At 41.7% G+C, this 17,518-nt stretch overlaps 2 protein-coding genes and 1 long non-coding RNA gene across 3 annotated transcripts in view; 1 reads left to right on the forward strand and 2 right to left on the reverse strand.

Annotated features, from left to right (window-relative positions):
• Window positions 1-9,944, forward strand: part of Rpf1 (ribosome production factor 1 homolog) — an 11,647-nt gene extending 1,703 nt beyond the window's left edge. The window contains exons 2-9 of the mRNA XM_027395924.2: window positions 254-310; window positions 1,975-2,055; window positions 3,095-3,190; window positions 3,681-3,834; window positions 8,084-8,166; window positions 8,629-8,810; window positions 8,929-9,055; window positions 9,779-9,944. Of these exons, the coding sequence (XP_027251725.1) occupies window positions 254-310; window positions 1,975-2,055; window positions 3,095-3,190; window positions 3,681-3,834; window positions 8,084-8,166; window positions 8,629-8,810; window positions 8,929-9,055; window positions 9,779-9,820 (822 nt within the window). The 3' untranslated portion in view covers window positions 9,821-9,944. The remainder of the gene's footprint in view (window positions 1-253; window positions 311-1,974; window positions 2,056-3,094; window positions 3,191-3,680; window positions 3,835-8,083; window positions 8,167-8,628; window positions 8,811-8,928; window positions 9,056-9,778) is intronic.
• Window positions 3,829-8,633, reverse strand: LOC107980199. Its single transcript, XR_004772186.1, has 3 exons — window positions 7,748-8,633; window positions 5,275-5,383; window positions 3,829-4,405 (listed from the first exon to the last, which is right to left on the reverse strand). It is a non-coding gene; the product is annotated as an uncharacterized LOC107980199 (long non-coding RNA).
• A 712-nt stretch (window positions 9,945-10,656) lies between the features above and the next one.
• Window positions 10,657-17,443, reverse strand: LOC103162614 (guanine nucleotide-binding protein G(I)/G(S)/G(O) subunit gamma-5). The gene is made up of 3 exons (XM_027395925.2): window positions 17,285-17,443; window positions 13,560-13,699; window positions 10,657-10,923 (listed from the first exon to the last, which is right to left on the reverse strand). The coding sequence occupies exons 1-2, from the start codon at window positions 17,363-17,365 to the stop codon at window positions 13,574-13,576; spliced, it is 207 nt and encodes a 68-aa protein (XP_027251726.1). The 5' UTR covers window positions 17,366-17,443; the 3' UTR covers window positions 10,657-10,923; window positions 13,560-13,573.
• Window positions 17,444-17,518: the final 75 nt, after the last annotated feature.

The raw sequence follows: 17,518 nt of genomic DNA on the forward strand, positions 1-17,518 counted from the left end.
TATTAAAGGAAAATCTCCTGGGGCATGGTAGTATACACATGTAATCTAAACACTAAGGAAATAAAGGCAAGCGGGTTATCAGCTAGAAGCAAGCCTGGGCTACCTAGCAGACCTGTAAAAAGTTTTGTGTGCTTACTTTAAAAGATTACAATAATAATCAGGCTGTTCTTAGAACTTAATTTGTGGTTTTAGTATGAGTTTGTGAAACTCAATACTGCTGGTTTCTCAATGTTATTTGTTTTTATCCCATTAGGAAAAGTTGGCAGCTAAGAAAAAACTTAAAAAAGAGAGAGAAGCTCTTGGTGATAAGGTAAGTAAGGTTTTAGCCATATAATTTGTCTTAATATTAAGTAGTGTTTCCTGATGTTTATGTTGCTTTTTTTCTAAAACATTTCAGGGGTTTAAAAATAATGTAACAAATCTCTTTCTACTCTTTACCCAATTTAGCAAATAGTGGTGAAAATCCATTGCATATTCTCAAGGCCAACCACTCATATGAAATTGTTTAAGTCTCCCCTGAGGTATACCTCACTTAGTATGTAGTGTACAAACAAATAAGCACAGTAATGCTGTTGCCCTTCAGGAGGCTGTGGGATTTGGGGACTCCCCACCTTAGGCATGAGGGTTTAGCTCTTATGACTCGAAGCTGAAAGAACTACTAAATACTTGTGCATTGTTGCACAGCTAAATTTTTCATTTTTCAAAGTTTTTACACATATGCTTAGTTTATAATTTATACTTATAAAAATTTTAGGGCATGTGGTTCTCCCCACTTCTAGCTCATGTAAGCACCAAGTAAGAATAAGGGTTCCTGAGGAAGGCAAAAGTGTTCACACTATACACAAACTAAGCATTCTACTTTTTCATGCATTGTCTTAATAGTATCAGTTTAAATCATAGAAAATCATCAATATTAGGCTATTTTGACCTTCAAAGTTCTAATATATCGTGTAATATTAATATGTCTGAAACTCCAATAATCAGCTAATTGCAGCAAATTGGTATGCTAATCAACTTTTAACATTATCACTGGCCCTGGGTTGGGGAAGTAGCTTAATAGGCTTTCGACTAGAGTATACAACGCCCTCCCTACAAACAACACAAATCAGTTTGGGAACTGAAAGATGACTTCCTAGAATTACCTTCAAAGATTAATAAGGGCCAGCAAGATAACTCATTAAGGTAAAGGTGCTTGCTGCCAAGTATGGCAAACCGAGTTTAATCCCCAGAACCCTGAGTTGGAAGGAGAGAAGCGACCCCATAAATTGTACACCTTAAACACATATACACACCCAACGTCCTAAATAATTTACCAGTTCGTATTTCCTTCATATCACTGCATAGTGACCATGTATTTTGAAGTAGTTTTAGTATATCGTAAGTCTGTTCTCCTTGACAGTTGCATTTCTTGAGCTAAGCTGCATGGTAATTCCGAAGTGTCTGGTCATTGCAGTGTGTTGGCAATTACAGGGTTGTTGGACATTTGCTGTACTGATGTTTATTTCCATTACAAGTGACTGCCTCATGCAGACCTTTTATTTCTTACTATGAATTCCCCCAGACAGAGTTACTCAGCTGCTGGGTAAACTTCTGTCATATTTCTGAATAGATTTCAGGAAGTATACAAACAGTCCTCTAGATTTGTAACCTTGTGATTTTTTTTTTCCATTCTCTTACTTTCCTTTTTGCTGTTAGGTATTTTTCTTAGAGATGGCTAATTTTTGTGATGTCTGCTACTTCTGCCTGTTTTTAAGTCATTTGGTTCCTATTTACCGTGTGTACGACTCTTCAGATTGTTAAAAGGTAGCGTTGCCACTCCATTTTGTTGCAGGGATTTATGTGACAGCAGTTGTGGTTTGAAATAAGGACCAGATTGTTTAGAGGTTATTTGAATACTTTTTGTCTCCCAGCTGTAATGTAAATGCTTCTACATAAAATGCTTCTAAAACCCTTGCTTCTTCCCGTCTTACTCAGGCTCCACCAAAGCCAGTTCCCAAGACCATTGACAATCAGCGAGTGTACGATGAAACCACAGTGGACCCCACTGATGAAGAGGTAATGTCAGAGATTCCAGTGCTCACCCTGGTGTTGCTGTAAGAGCAGGGAACCCTTTCTTCCCCACCTCTGTGTCCCTTATCCCTCTCTGTTGCAATCTCAGAACATTTGGAGTGGTACCACATCATGCCAGCATGGGACCTACACACGGTACTTCACTTAGATTGTTCTTAAACACTGAAAATATATCTCAGTAAATTTTGTGATCTCTTCCATGCTGGCTTTGCTGACTGGAACTTCTGACACAGTGTTCAGTAAATGGGAAAGGCAGTGATGGTGTCCTTGCCTTGCTCCTGAGAGGAAAGAATAGTGCCAATACAGCCTCCTTGGTGTGTACGTCAGCCGTGTAGGTTTTCCTCTCATGCTTTAAAGAAATCCCATGTATACTTTGTTTTGTCATGAGTGAATATAGAATTCTATCTTGGAAAATATTGAGATACTTAGGTGTTTCTTCCCCATGTTACCTTTATGTATCTGTTGGTTTTTCTAACGTTGAATAGATACCTGAGTGGCCTCTATGGGTTTTCTGATATTAAAAGCATCTCGTGTTCTTGGGATAAGCCCACCTGTGTGTTTGTGCTGATGACAGCGTCTTAAGTACATCTACAGCTCAGCCCTCAGAGCATTGCTTTTAAGTTTCTAGCTGTTCCATGCTTCCCCAACCCTGATTTGACAAAGCCTTGTGTTCTCACCTTTGCCCCGCTAGTTGTGATTCTTGTCTTCTGCTCCGAGCTGCTACCCCCATCCTGGAAGCTGGTACTGCTGATTTCTCCCGCCAGTTCATCAGGTGGGAGTAGTAGGACTGGTATTCTTGCCCATATCTGTAGCTATTTTGCAAGAATACACATATCTTAGTTTATGCCCTGAAAGTATTTTTTGATAGCTACCCAGTTTATACTCGAATTGTGCAGGTAGTCAGCCTCTTATGTCACCACTACTGTCTTCTCCTGCACCTGTCAGCTAATAGTCAGTCAAGCAACACTTCCAAATCCAGGCTCAGAGAACGTTTGACATAAAATGATCTTTCCTCTGTTCTCAGGTGGCTTATGATGAAGCCACGGATGAGTTTGCTTCCTATTTCAACAGACAGACATCTCCTAAGATTCTCATCACGACATCGGACAGACCTCACGGGGTAAGCACGTTGATTAGTGTAGTCCAGAATTGTCCTGCCATATTTAAAATGCTCCATTCGGAAAGGTGAAATAGTTAATTGCCTTTGATAACAACAGTGACTAAGTTAAACAAAACTAACTGGTGATATGTAGGGTAGGGTTAGCTTCATGCTGGGTAGCTCCTTGTTACCAAGTGCTATCATGATGGTTGTTTAGCAACATCTGCAGCCTCTGTCCATTATAAGCCAGCAGCAGCCCCACACCCCTGCACAAATCCTAGCCACAAAATGCCTCCAGATATTGCCATGTCTCTGTCTCCATGAAGCAGCACTACACCTGTTGAAAGCCTATGCTTTAGGATAATTGGCCTTTGAAGCATGAGACTTGTTCTGCTTTCATTGTTCTCCCGTCTTCCACTTTGGGCAGTATTGCCTTAGAACCGTCATTATGCCTGTCCTTGTAACTATGTCCTGACTCCTCCTCATGTTCAGTCTTCTTCTTTTCTTACAGAGAACAGTACGACTCTGTGAGCAGCTCTCAACAGTTATACCAGATTCACATGTTTATTACAGAAGAGGACTGGCTCTGAAAAAAATTATCCCACAGTGCATTGCAAGAGATTTCACAGACCTGATTGTTATTAATGAAGATCGTAAAACACCAAGTATCCTTTGGGTTTGTTTTTAAGGAAATTTTCTTGTCCCTTTTTCCTCGCTTGTTTTTAAACATACTTAAAAGACTAGGAAAAGGATTCCTGTCCGTTTTACAATGGACATTTTTCCGTAGCATTGCAACTCTGTCCAAGATGCTGTAACATTTTTATTCATGAAAACGTTTATCAGGCAAGTGTCACAGCTGAAGCACTGCTGTAACCTTGGTGAAGGATCTAACAAGAGCCAGCCTGCCGTAGTGAGTCCAGGCAAACCGGCGTTAACTAATGACACTGTTGCAGCCACATGACAGGAGGAGGGCTTCACAGGGACGCTTGAGCCAGGTGTGACGCGTGAGGCAGAGGGAGGAGTGGTCAGTGGGAAAGGAGGCAGCATGAAAGCACTGGCCCAGTGGACACGGTAGATTTTGGCGTAGCTTCATCTTGGGTCGTCAGGAAGCATGTCATTCTTGGGAGGAAGGAGTGAAGCCATGTTGTGTTGTGGCTGGTCGTGGTGTGATGCTAGGAACGGGAAACTTCTGTGAGTCTCACATTGACACATATGTCACCTGACCCCAAGGTATCTCTGTTGAGATGAAAGAATATAAAATACATCCAGACTCTTTTTTTTTTTTTTTGTAGTTGCTATTATTTTTGAATAGTGCCTGTCATTTCATTATCTAGGAGATGACAATCGGGTGAGTCAGATTAGTAAAGCATTTGAAAACATAGCAGGGGGATTTTCTGTTCTGCCACAGGACAACACATCCTTTTTCTCACCGTTCTAATACACTTCTCACAGCTGCCATTCTTTTAATGTAACTTAAGTGTATTATTTTGTATGCCTATATTCATTTTCCAGAAACTAAAATAGAGAAAAACTAGCTTTTTAATGTGTGGTGTTTGTTGACCAGTTCTAATTTTTTGTATGGCTAATTATTCCAGAAAAGAAGTGTTTGAAAGTGATTGCTGTCTTTATAACTGCTTCCCTAAATATAACTGCAAGGTCAGTTTAACAGCTGTCATCATTTAAAGCTGCTAATAACAAGCAATCATCATTTTGTTTTTTCCTTGCTTTAATGTTTCATATAGGCACACAAATGACACCATTCCCAGCTTTTAGAAGGCCTGCCTGCATTGTCTTGGCAATATAAGTCTTTTTATCTGAAATGCTGTTGTTTGTTTTATATTAATCACCTTGTAGGACCAGCTCACCGTCCCTTTTCTTCATTACTGAAACGTGCACAGTGACTGCTTAGTGTTATTTGTGTTAGTTCAATAATGCAACGTAACGTATGTGCCAAACAAACAAAACCAATTTATTTGGGAACCTATGAATTTGGAATCTGTACTTTGCTTTTGACACAAGCCACACTTTAATAGGAATGTTCTAGGTAGAATTCAAGCCTTTACAGAAGTTGGGGGAAATTATTTTACATCTGCTGCTCTGCTTACCTCTCATGGTCTCTGAATGTCCAGGCAGTGAGAAAGTACTTGGCTCTTCTTCATGACACTGAACCTGGAGTGAGTCTTTAAATTGCAGAACTCAGTATTTGTTGTTAGCCTGTTTAAAAATAAGCAAAAACCAGTTCTAACACCGGGGTGAACAGAAGTTGGGGAGAAAGGTATTTTCCTGACTCATAACTGCCACTTTAAGCAATGGGCACTGTGGTACGTTAATTCTAACTGCATGAAAAGGTGGGCTTTGCAGCAGTCCTTAACGAGAAGCAAGGTACTGCAAGTGTTAGAAATAACTGGGCAGCAATAGCTTCATACATGTAGCATATAAGCTTGTCTGAGGACCTTCACGTCGGGAAACATTTGGGAAACTTGGATATAAGAAATGTAGTTTGTACCAACGTTACTGTGTCAAACTGTTGTCTTTATTCTGAACATGAGTCAGTGATGACAGATAGTAGGAAATTAGCTACTGCTATTCAAACTGTGATATGTAGATTTTGACTTGTCATTAGAAAGTTTGCGGCAGATAAAATGGTCCAGCTAAGTTCTACATGGCTTATTATTAGAGAATCCAGGGCCCCATCCAGACTTGATTACCATCTATATTAGAAAATGTACTTGATGTAGAGAGCACCAACTGTAGCCTTATTTTAATGATACAGGTGGGAAATACCAATTAAGAGAAGTCAGGTGGACGTGGTTGTAGAAGTGAAAGTATTACGTGAGGACAGTAGTACAGGGTGGATGAGTGGCAAGCTGAAGAGAACTAATGATGGCAGCATTGTTTGTAAAGCATAAGTGTGTGCGCATAGATGTGAAATGGCTTGATTAAGGGATAGTCTTATTTTTCCACTACTGTGACAAGCCACCATGACTAAAGCAACTTAGAAAAGAAAGCTTTTAATTAGGGGACCGCTTACAGTTTCAGAGTGGGACCATGACTATCATGGCAGCAGGCAGGACTCCATGGCACTGGAGCATTAGCTGAGAGCTTTCATCTTATCTCCAAGTTGGAGACGGAGAGAGACACTGAGGGATACTGGGTCTGGTGAGAGTTTTTGAAATCTCAAAGCCCACCCCAGTGACCGATCTCTAAGGCCACACCTCTACTCTTCCTAAACAGTCCACCAACTGTGAACCAAGCAAATATATGAGCTTATAGGGGCCATTCTCATTCAAACACCACATTCCACGGTAGCTTGAAGACAATAGGAAAGTAACTAAGATCACGTATTTAAGGATGTTTTTTTGTTTTGTTTTGCTTTTAGATTTATTTATTATGTCTGTAGGCCAGAGGGGGCACCAGATCTCATTATAGATGGTTGTGAGCCATCCTGTAGTTGCTGGGAACTGAACTCAGGACCACTGGAAGAGCAGCCAAAGCTCTTAACTGCGGAGCCATCTCCACCCTGGTTGATGCTTTTGGGTTTTGGTTTTGGTTTTGTTTTGGGTTTTTTTGAGACAGGTTTATCTGTATTGCTTTGGAACCTGTGTGGAACTCTCTGTGTAGACCAGGCTGGCCTCAAACTCACAGAGATCCACCTGCCTCTTCCTCCAGAGTGCTGGGATTAAAGGCGTGGCACCAAGGCCCGGCTGATTGTTGCTTTTAAAAAGTGGGTGTGATGTGGTGTTAGTCCAGCTGTTCTCAGCCTGTGGGTCATGACCCCTTGCGGGAGGGGTCCAATGGCCCTTACACAGGGTCATAAGACCATCAGAAAACTCAGATGTTTACATTATGATTTATAACAGTAGCACAATTATAGTTACGAAGTAGCAAGGATGTAATTTTATGGTTGGGAGTAACCACAACTCGAGCTGTATTAAATTTAGGGTTGCAGCATCAGGAAGGTTCAGAACCTCACTACTTAGTAAAAAGACAGCAGCCAAAGGGTTCAAAACCTATGGTTCTGGTAAATTATCCCCATCCCTTTAAGTACTTTTTAATTTTGAAATTAGATCAAAGTTGCCCAGATACAGACAGGCCTTAAAATTTTAACCTCTTGCTTAAGTCTCAAGGTAGCTGGGACTGCTAGCCTGGGCCATCAATCCCAGTGTTTTATTTCTGTCATTTTTTCCCCCTCTTAAACTAAAAGCAATTATTAACTGAAAGCCCTTCACCAACCCTGCTTTCAGTTCTGCCTGCTTGTGATGTAACTGGACACCAGCCATGACTTACCTTTGTGCCACAAAACCTTGAATGCTCATCTGTGTAGTGCAGCTGGGGCTCTGATGCTTTTGCCTGCTCTGCTTGCTGATAGGTAGGCCTCATATTTAGTCTGTAAATTTATAATGAATCATTTTGTTCATGCTAGACTACAAATGGATTATAAAGGTTGATTTTAATTTCTCATTAATTCAGAACTTCTCTCTTTGATTTCAATGTGACAGGAATTTGCAATGCTGTGAGATGATACTGTCTTACCATGTCCTCATCTTACAAAAGGCACACAAGGGGAAGGGAACTTACATAGAGTAGCATTGAATCCATCTTTTTTCCTTCTTGAGTAGTGGTCATTGGATAGATTTTTGTTGTTGTATACTTTCACTTTGAAAGCCCAGTTTGCCCTCTTGAGAATGATGCTGTTTAATTGTAAAAACAAAAAAGCAAGAGTATTCTAGATAAATACATGTTTTCTTGTAAGATTTGGTGTGGTTTGACTTTGGTAGGAAAAGTTCAGTTAACTCAGAAGAACACACACATCCACCCACTACTTTCTAGGTGCTCTCGAGCATACAGAAGACAGCTGATTTGCAGTTCAGGCTTAAGTTTTAGTTTGATATGCTTCTTAACCCTTGTGAACAGATGGCCTTATTTTGAGTCACTTGCCAAATGGTCCAACCGCTCATTTTAAAATGAGTAGTGTTCGTCTTCGTAAAGAGATTAAGGTGAGTCCTATGTACTCCTTTGAATATCGATCTCAGGGTATAAGTATTCTTAATGATCTAATCAGTTTTAATTATTTCATCTTCTGAAGACAGCAAGTTGTCTCCTGAGGTATTTTGTGAAACTGAACAATTTTGACAGTAGTAGTCCTCGTTACCATGAAAGTTGGTTTTATAGTAGGGCTTAGTTTATGGTGTGTTCAATGCATATTAACGTATTAAATGTATCTTCGTGTGTTCAATAAAGTCAGGATTACTGTTTCTGCAGTAATCCCAGAACATGGGTGCCTGAGGCAGAAGGATCAGTTTTAGGGAAGCCTGAGCTAAGAAGTGCCAGACCAGTCTGAGCTAGAATGAGACCCTGTGTCAAAACAAATTCTTTTTTAATGTCCAAATTCTGGACCCCAAGATTATAATGTATGATTTTTCTAATTATCTTTATTGGACATTGTTTAATTTTTCCAGAGACGAGGCAAAGACCCCACAGAACATGTTCCTGAGATAATTCTGAATAACTTTACAACACGGCTAGGTCATTCTATTGGACGAATGTTTGCTTCTCTGTTTCCTCATAATCCTCAATTTATTGGAAGGCAGGTTGCCACATTCCACAATCAGCGGGACTACATTTTCTTCAGGTTCCACAGGTAAGGGCAGACATTAACTTACAGTTTTTTGTCAGTATGATGTAACAAGTTCATCAAGCTTTGCCATAGAAAATTAGTTTGAATGAACCCAACTGTTGTTTAACTTTTGTCTCTAAAGGTATATATTCAAGAGTGAAAAGAAAGTGGGAATTCAGGAACTTGGACCACGTTTTACCTTAAAATTGCGATCTCTTCAGAAAGGAACCTTTGACTCTAAATATGGAGAATATGAATGGGTCCATAAGGTATGTGATGATTGTTCCATATGTTAAGGTGTGAGAGAGAATTTCTTCCCCCATGAATTACAAAGGAGCAATCTGATGTGGTATCTTGGCCTGCTGTTAACTTAGATTTGCTTAGCCCAAAGAACAGTGATTTTTTTTTTTTTTTTTTAAGATTTATTTTTTGTGTATAGTGGTCTGTCTGCATGTATGCCTGCAAGCTAGAAGAGGGCGCCAGATCTCATAACAGATGGTTGTGAGCCACCATGTGGCTGCTGGGAACTGAACTCAGGACCTCTGAAGAACAGCCACTGCTCTTAACCACTGAGCCATCTCTCTAGCCCCAAAACAGTGGTCTTTAGAAGGGTCCAACATCAATGTAGGAAAGGGAAAATCTCAGCCCAGACCTACCATACCAGCTCAGCTTCCGGGGAGTAGGCCCGGCAGTCTCAGCCTGGTACAGTGATTGTCACTATTGGAGAACTACCACTGCTGGACTCAGGAACATTTGGAGGCATCTTAAGATATCTTAATGAGAGTGTCGGTAAAGCATTCTTTTCTGCCTGGTTAGTGGCAGTATGGCCTTCCCATCTTTACTTTAAAACTACACACAAGCCTGGGACAGAAATTGCCAGGGTCTCAGACATACCCATAGTGTTTTGACATTGTTACTCATAATAAAGATGAAAACCAGCTTTTACTATCTTACCTAAGTTGTTCTTTGTCTTTCTCCCCTTTAATTTTCAGCCACGGGAAATGGATACAAGTAGAAGAAAATTCCATTTATAAAGTACTGAGGGAGGTATTGAATTTTGCTGGACAGGCCTGTCTGGAAAAACTTGGTAAATTATTTACAAAACATCTTTTCAAATGGAATCTATTGATTTTATAAATCTTATATTTGAACAAATGACTAAGTGTCATGAATTTCTACTCTGTTGTAGTAAATATAAATGTAATTTTGGTGAGGGTCTAAAGTCCTAAAACTTGCAGTCATACCAAATTAGTTGTGAATGATTTTGTTGGAATTCAAACTTTCTAATTTGCATTCGCAAAAGAACTTGTAGGCCAGAAAAAGTATTGTTGGTAATTAGTGTGTAACCCTGATTTAATACAGGTCCCGAAGGCTAGATGCCCAGGACTTTGCACAGTTACAGGTCACGGGAGCTAAACTTTCAGTTCCTGTTTCCTTCTCTTTTTTTTTTTTACCCAGTTACCTCATTTAGGTGGTGTTGGTTTTTTTGAGACAGGGTTCCTCTGTGTAGCTCTGGCTGTCTTGGAACTCATTCCATAGACCAGGCTGGCCTGCAGTACACAGAGACCCACCCACCTCTGCCTTTCAGGTGCATGTTACACTACCACCAGAGCTTACCATTTTAACCCATGCTGGTGGCCAACAAACCCTCTCCCCCAAGTGCGAGGGTCACAGGCATGCATGGCCATGCACAGCTTCGTGTGTAGGTGGCAGGGGTCTGCACTCCTATCATAATCACACAGCAAGTACTCTGACCACTGAGCCATCTCTCCACCCATATTTGGAATATTTCAAGTAATTCCTGCAACTAAACTGAAAGAAACTAAGTCTTCCAGAAGCCTTGCCAATATAAAGTATTGAATCTTAAGAGTTGGTTTTGAAAAGATTTAATATACAGCACATTTCATAACAATAACAGGGCCAGAAATTTGTATGCTGTTTTATTGTATGCTACAGCCAGTGTATATAAAATAGTTCAACCTTGTGAGACAGAAATCCATGAAGATTCAGAGAGGTAGATGTTAAGAACTGACAAGTAGAAGATTGTGTGTTATGGCACGTGTTACAGGCTTTTGTACAGACTTCAGATGTAATTCTCTTCAACAGTCGCTGGTTCATGAAAAGTGGTTTGAGAAACCTGATAGGAGGGGAAGAAAAGATACAGTATCAATAACTTTTTAAAACATCCTTATCACTAATACTTAAAACGGTGCAGTGCAGCAAGCAGTGCAGTGACATCCCCCAGTTCACTCTGGTCCACTAGCAGCCCCTCACTGTGCTAAGCCACTGGGCTTGACAGGTTAGGGTGTGATGTATTTTCAGCTTACTATGGGTTTGCTGTATATACACGCACCGTAAGTCAACCCCTCTATTTCTAGGTGGCTCACATGAGTATGTATCAGTTTACAAAGGGTTTTCAATTAAATTGAGCTGAAGCCTGTGTATCTGTTAACTTTTGAAGATACAATCTACAAAGGTACTGAAATCCAACTTTCCCCTAGTTTTCACAACTGACGAGTATCATCCTGTTTTACAGTCTTACAGATGATGCCACTAAGACTACTACTGAAATCAACTTTATCAAATTAAAGGGTAAATATAAAAACATGAAGTAAGGAAAATCCAAAGATCCTTTGAAAAATCCCTTATAAGATGCAGTCCTTTCTAATCATCTACACATAGGTGCTGAACATACTTCTGTCAGCAGCATCAGCAACCTTAATGCAGCCCATTAGAGGGATGAATAGACAACACGTTTCAGTCAGAATACATTCAGCAGCTTAAATGACTGGACAATTCATACAGGATAAACACAGATGTCAAAACTGAAGCAAGAGTTGCACACTTAACACTATTATCTTGAAACTATAAAATACAGTCAAGTGTTTGAATATAAGAGAAAGAAAAAAGGCATAAAAACTTCACAGCAGGTTACTATAGAAAGTAGTAAAAGTAAAACCTGTCTTAAAAATTAGTAAGGTAAAAAAGTTAAAAATTTGAGTACTTTACAACAAACACTGAAGAAGTATAAAACCTTTGGGGGGGGCATTTAACTTCACTTAATAAGCAAATTGATCACACAAAAATAGAACACCCATGCCCTGAGTGGAAGGCCAAAAATGGGCAGTGATAAGTGTTATTAAAATCTCCAAGTCATTGTTTGGTAGTTTTACCTGTAAAGTACACAGACAGCCACCAAAATGTCAACCTTGCCCATGATCTCAAACTTGGAAACTCATAGTAAGTTAAGCAAATAATGTAAATAATGTGTTACAGCTCAGCTGTAACAATTACTAAAATAGAGATCCTCTCAAGAGGAAACATAACAATGGTCATTTCCTCTTTGCACTTGCTGTTACTAAATTGCTACAGTTGGCTTTATTTTTAAAGGAGGAGTACAGACTCCAGTGATTTTTCTTTTAATCCATGCCTTTAATGTACACCAGACCATCAATGTAACTTAAAATAGAAATGCAGGTCTGAAGCCTCACCTTGGACCCACTTTCAATATGTAAAAATCACTCGTGGTTTTAAAAAGTAGTGCTTTTACATCTAAATACCCTTTCCTTACTCAAAATTGCTTCAAAGCATAATATCTAAAGTTTTCTTTTTCTTAAAGCTAGAATTAACAGCCTTAATCTGTGTTCTCTCAATCATTTATAAATGTAAGTCATTTAAACACTTAGTGTGGACTCTTAAAAAGTTAACATCTTATGTTAAGTGAAAATAAATTAATCTGTAAATATGGAGGAACTGAGTCTAAAAAAGTCTTTAGTAAATCACGGAAATATGAAACTCCTAGAGATCCCCAGGGACTATTGCCAAAAGCCAGAAAATATTAACATTGTTAAATATGAAGGTATGAGCTGGACCATTAGCAGCATTTCTTTGTGGAGAACCTATTACCTAAAAGCAGCTTTATTCCTTCTCCTTATGTTAAAAAAAAACTTTGGTCATCTTAACTAATCATTATATTTACTGGAACAGGACTTACACTTCCTGGACACTCCCAAATCTACAAAGCCTATGTAACGAGGTATTTTAGGAAGCAGCTTCCTGGACTATACTCAGAATGTTAGTATAAGGGTGTATACTACACACAAAGTATTTTTTAAACAGTTTTAAGTTTGCTTACCAATTCAATACTAGCTAATGTACCAGAGTTAATTACAATTTAAATTAGCCGGAGCAGTTTTGGCCACATCTTTTGGCCTTGGACAATACTCCTGACAGATGTATTCAGAGCAAATGATTTACTGTCTTAACCCTCAACTCCAGGTCACTGCCCACACAAGTACACATCTCTTCTCTCATGTTTTATCTTTGCCCAACAAACAAATAAAGGTAGAAGCTATTCCTTATTCCAGATGCCTGTGCTATGTTTGCTTATTCAGGTACCCCAACGAGTTTATCCAAATCCAAAGTACTGACAGAGTCATTCCTTCTGTAATTTTGCTCAAATTTCAATTTGATGGGTAAATAATTAGTATTTTAGGGGCTCCAAATATACATGCTTTTAAGGCCAGTACTGTACAAACAACGTGCCTGTCTGTATTAGCAGTGGAGTTTGTGAGTCTCCCATACCTTTTATCAGTTATTACATAACACTCTTTAGATAAAAATAGAAGCAATTAGTCTTCTGACTAGTAATCAAGTTTTCACTGACCTTCAAAAACAAGAAATTTGGGAAACAAAATTATAGGGATAGGGTGCTGTCAGTGCCACAAATAAAAAGACCTAGCTGGGTTCTTCCTTTATATAAAGAAAACTTACCTTAAGATACATGATTACAAAAAGGAGCAGACTTTCTGGGGTCTGAAGGGATTTGTACTTGAAGACACTCCCGTCAGCAGAGGGTCATGTTGGGCATTCTGCAGACAGAACTGTTTCAAGTCTGCAGCTGCCTGGGAAACCTATAAGTAACAATGAGAGTGGAGAAATGTCTGTTAGTAAGGTTTTAATGGTCTCTATTCGTCTGAAAACACTTGAAATAAACAGCACCTCTAAAATAATTGATGACTAACACTTAAAACATTTAGTCAATGAAACTGGTTTGTTTCCTCCACTTACCACAAGTATCAAATGATTCAATACAGAGTTCAATCCCATTATCTGTGAGGCACAGTATGTCTTGTTTTGATGACAGGCTGTTCAACAAGCCCTAACAGCTTGTTTTGTCTCCTGTATAGTCCAGGATGGCCTCAAACATTTTATGTGGCAAATAGCCTTGAATGTCTGAGCCTCTTGCCTCTACCCCCTGAGTGCCCCATCAAGCCAGGTTGGGCTCCAATTCGGGGCTTTCTGTATTCATAGGCAAACACTAACAACTGAGTCACATCCCCAGCCCAATAACTTGCCTTTTTTTTTTTTTTAAATTGAAAGAAGTATGTAGCAGTTCAACATAAAAGATTAACATTATAGGGAAACTGTCTTGAAAGCAGACTGGAAATGCGCATGAATGAACCCGAGGTAACTAGCACAGAACTCAGGCAACCAAACACTTCACTGTATTCTTCAAATTTATAACCATCCTTATACACATTCATTCATTCAACCACCTACTATTATATATTCTGGCTAGGAAATATAGACTATACGAAACAATACTGAAATCCTATTTGGGTTGCACCGTATCCATGGAGTAACACTGCCAAATCACATCTGAGGCAAATACAGTGTCTCTTAAAGGCAGGCAATTAAGAAAGGTGGTTCAGCTGGGCCAGAGTTTGATTTCCAGAAAGGTACATAAAGGTGGAAGGAGAGAACCAACTCTGTAAGATTGTTAACTACCTCCCCATATGCACCTTGGCACATATGCCCACATACACCATGCATACACAATTTTTCTGAAATTAAAGCCGTTAAACTAAGTCACACTTAAGCTTTTCAAGTCACCTGAATGTGGTGATAGAGCTGCCTCCACCTGTTACACTGGCTGCACCTTTAGGCCGATGACTAGGGTTTCTTATTGGCTAGCTGTCTTAATTATTAACCCAACTCTAAGTATTTCCACGTTGTCTGGTCTACTGGAGAAGGGTCCCGACCTCTTTCTCCTTTGCAGTCTCACGTGGCGGCGACTGCGTCTAACTCTGACTACGTTTCCCAGAATTCTCATCTCCTAGACTTGCCTATCTTGCTGCCTTATTGGCCAACAGTGTTCTATTCATCAACCGATAAAGAGACATGTACAGAAGAACATTCTCCATCACCTGAAACTGGGCAGAAGGCGGTCAGTGTCAGGTTTTTTAACTAAAACAGTTGAGTTCAAAGCCAGCTACTTGGCAAGACCCTATCTCAAACTCGTTGATTACAAATACCAATACAACAAACTGAATGGTTATGTAGACCATGAATGACTAAAAATGCACCCAAACCATCTAATTCCCTTGTTTACTTTATTCTCAATCTCAGCTGCCTCTAGGGTAGCAACAAATGTCTATTACCCTGGTGTTGTGTCCTGACAAATACTCTATGTCAAAAGCCCCTCAGATGACAGCTATATTGTGACCAGTTTGGCTTATACAATAATTCAGGACAGTAAGCCCCATGTTTGCCTCCGCATATGAGGTTCCTGCAGTCTTTAAATAGTTGTATAAACAGCAATACCCTGCTTTGCCCCTTAAAATGTGTGCAGGGTAAAGAATCCGTTTTCACAGTATCACACCATTTGGCTTTGTTCACATCCATCAGCAAGCATCAAGTGCCTGTTAACTACATAACCACAAATTTTCAAGTACCATATGTATGTATGGACTATCCTCTAGGCACTAAAATAATAAAGGAAAGTGATGAATGACTGACAGGGTAGTCACTTCAGGGAAGGTGTCCGTCCCTGAGTTGCCATTTTAGCTGTGATTTCAATGGTAACAAACCTAGCTCAATAACTACAGTGAAAAGACAGCATTCTAAACAGGAACCCTGAGATGCAAACCGGAAAAGCTGCTAGTACCCAAGGCACAGTAACACTCACCATCCGGGAGGCTGACTTTGGTAGTGACATTATTAGTCAGGCTTCCAGGTGTCCTGACTACCGGGTCTGGTAAAACACTTGTTCTAACTACCAGCTAAATAAATACAATAGTAAGTTTATGCTCGCTTTGAAACGCACACACAAAAAGGGTTCCTCGCACAAACATGGCATGGATGATGTGTAATGGAACCCAACCTAATTTAGGAAGAAACTCATTTAAAATTCCTGAGTGAGATGTGCCTTGTCAGGAGAACTCCAAAAATGTGCTTATTTGTGGTGGTGGTTTAAATGATTCCAATCCGAAGCCTTCAGAAGAATTAAGCCACACAGGCAAGATGAAGCTAGGAAGCAGCCACTGCACAGGTAGGGTTTTCAAGGAGAAGGAAGTTCTTCTAGTCTGAGAGCTCATTCTTTGGCCAGCAGGGCTAAGCACCACGGCTCTAATCATTACCTTCACCGGCCTTTCCTTGTATTTCCTACCCCAACGCACTACTGTTTTCTTCTTGGCCCACTTTAGAATAGTTAACATATATGTTATAATAGTTAACATACATGAACGATGATGAGCAACAGGCTGCTTCGAGTTCAGAGCTCTACCAGGCCAAGACTGAACCGCACTTGATGAGGTGAGAATTTGATTAGGGAAATGGAGTTCAAACCGACTGATGGGCATGTCTACTTGGGAGCTACATAGAAGTTCTCTCCACAAAGCACGTTAGAACTAAAGGCTAGCCTGCTGAGCATGAAAGCAAATCACCCTGGAAGCCGGCAGCGTCTGGCAGGGTGATTTTAATCACGGGAGGCATTTCACAGGTAACCCGACCTACTGCGTGAGAACGAAGCCGATCTGTTTAGGGTTTTTACAACAGGCCAACAGTCCTCCGAGCTGCGTTTGGGGACCTGGTCGTCGTCTATCAACACGGCCAGCGGGCCTTTCCCCAAAAGTCAACAGCCCAAGAACAGCGATCCTGACCGACGCCAAGTGAGCCCAAGCCAGGCGGCGCTACACATAGCCCGCTAGCAAGGTCAGGGGCGAGCCGGCGGGCGGGCGGGCGAGCTGTGCCAGCCGGCTGGAAGCGCCTTTCTTTGTTCGCGGCTGTACTGGGCACGGGTGGCGTCCTCGGGTCCGGGACGTCTCAAGTTACCCGGGCAGGCTTGGAGTGGCCGAGGGCCGCGCGGGGTAGTGCGTGCGGTGAGGACCGGGGCGAGGAGTGTGAATCCACAGTCGGGCCGAGACCCCGGGGGCAGGAGGCGGAAGAAAGGGCGGGCGGACGGGCTCAGTCCTCGGCCCGCGGCCGTGCCGCCCGATCGCTCGCCCCGCCGCTCGCCCACGCCCGCCGATCGCTCGCCCGCGCCTCCCCGCCCTCCCCACGCCCGCCGATCGCTCGCCCACGCCGCCGCGCCTCCGCCGCTCGCCACGCCGCCCGCGCCTCCCGGCCGCTCGCCCACGCCCGCCCGCGCCTCCCCTCCCCGCCGCTCGCCCACGCTCGCCCGCCACTGCTCGCCGCGCGCGCGCCCGCCCGCTCACCTTCACGCGGTTGAGCCCGGCCTCCAGCCGGAGCTGCTGAACCACCTTCTTCATGGCGGCGACGCTCGAGGAACCCGACATGGCGCTCGGGACAGCCGTGCCGACTCGTCAGTCCGTCCGAGCGAGGGGCGGCGGGTCGCGGGACGGCGGGGGCGGGCTCCGAACTTGGTCGAAGTTTCCGGCGCCGCGCGCGCCGCGCGCCGCCCCGCGCATGCGCGCCTCCTCCCCCCCACC

The sequence above is a fragment of the Cricetulus griseus genome (assembly GCF_003668045.3).
Source record: "Cricetulus griseus strain 17A/GY chromosome 1 unlocalized genomic scaffold, alternate assembly CriGri-PICRH-1.0 chr1_0, whole genome shotgun sequence".
In the NCBI taxonomy this organism is placed as follows: domain Eukaryota; kingdom Metazoa; phylum Chordata; class Mammalia; order Rodentia; family Cricetidae; genus Cricetulus; species Cricetulus griseus.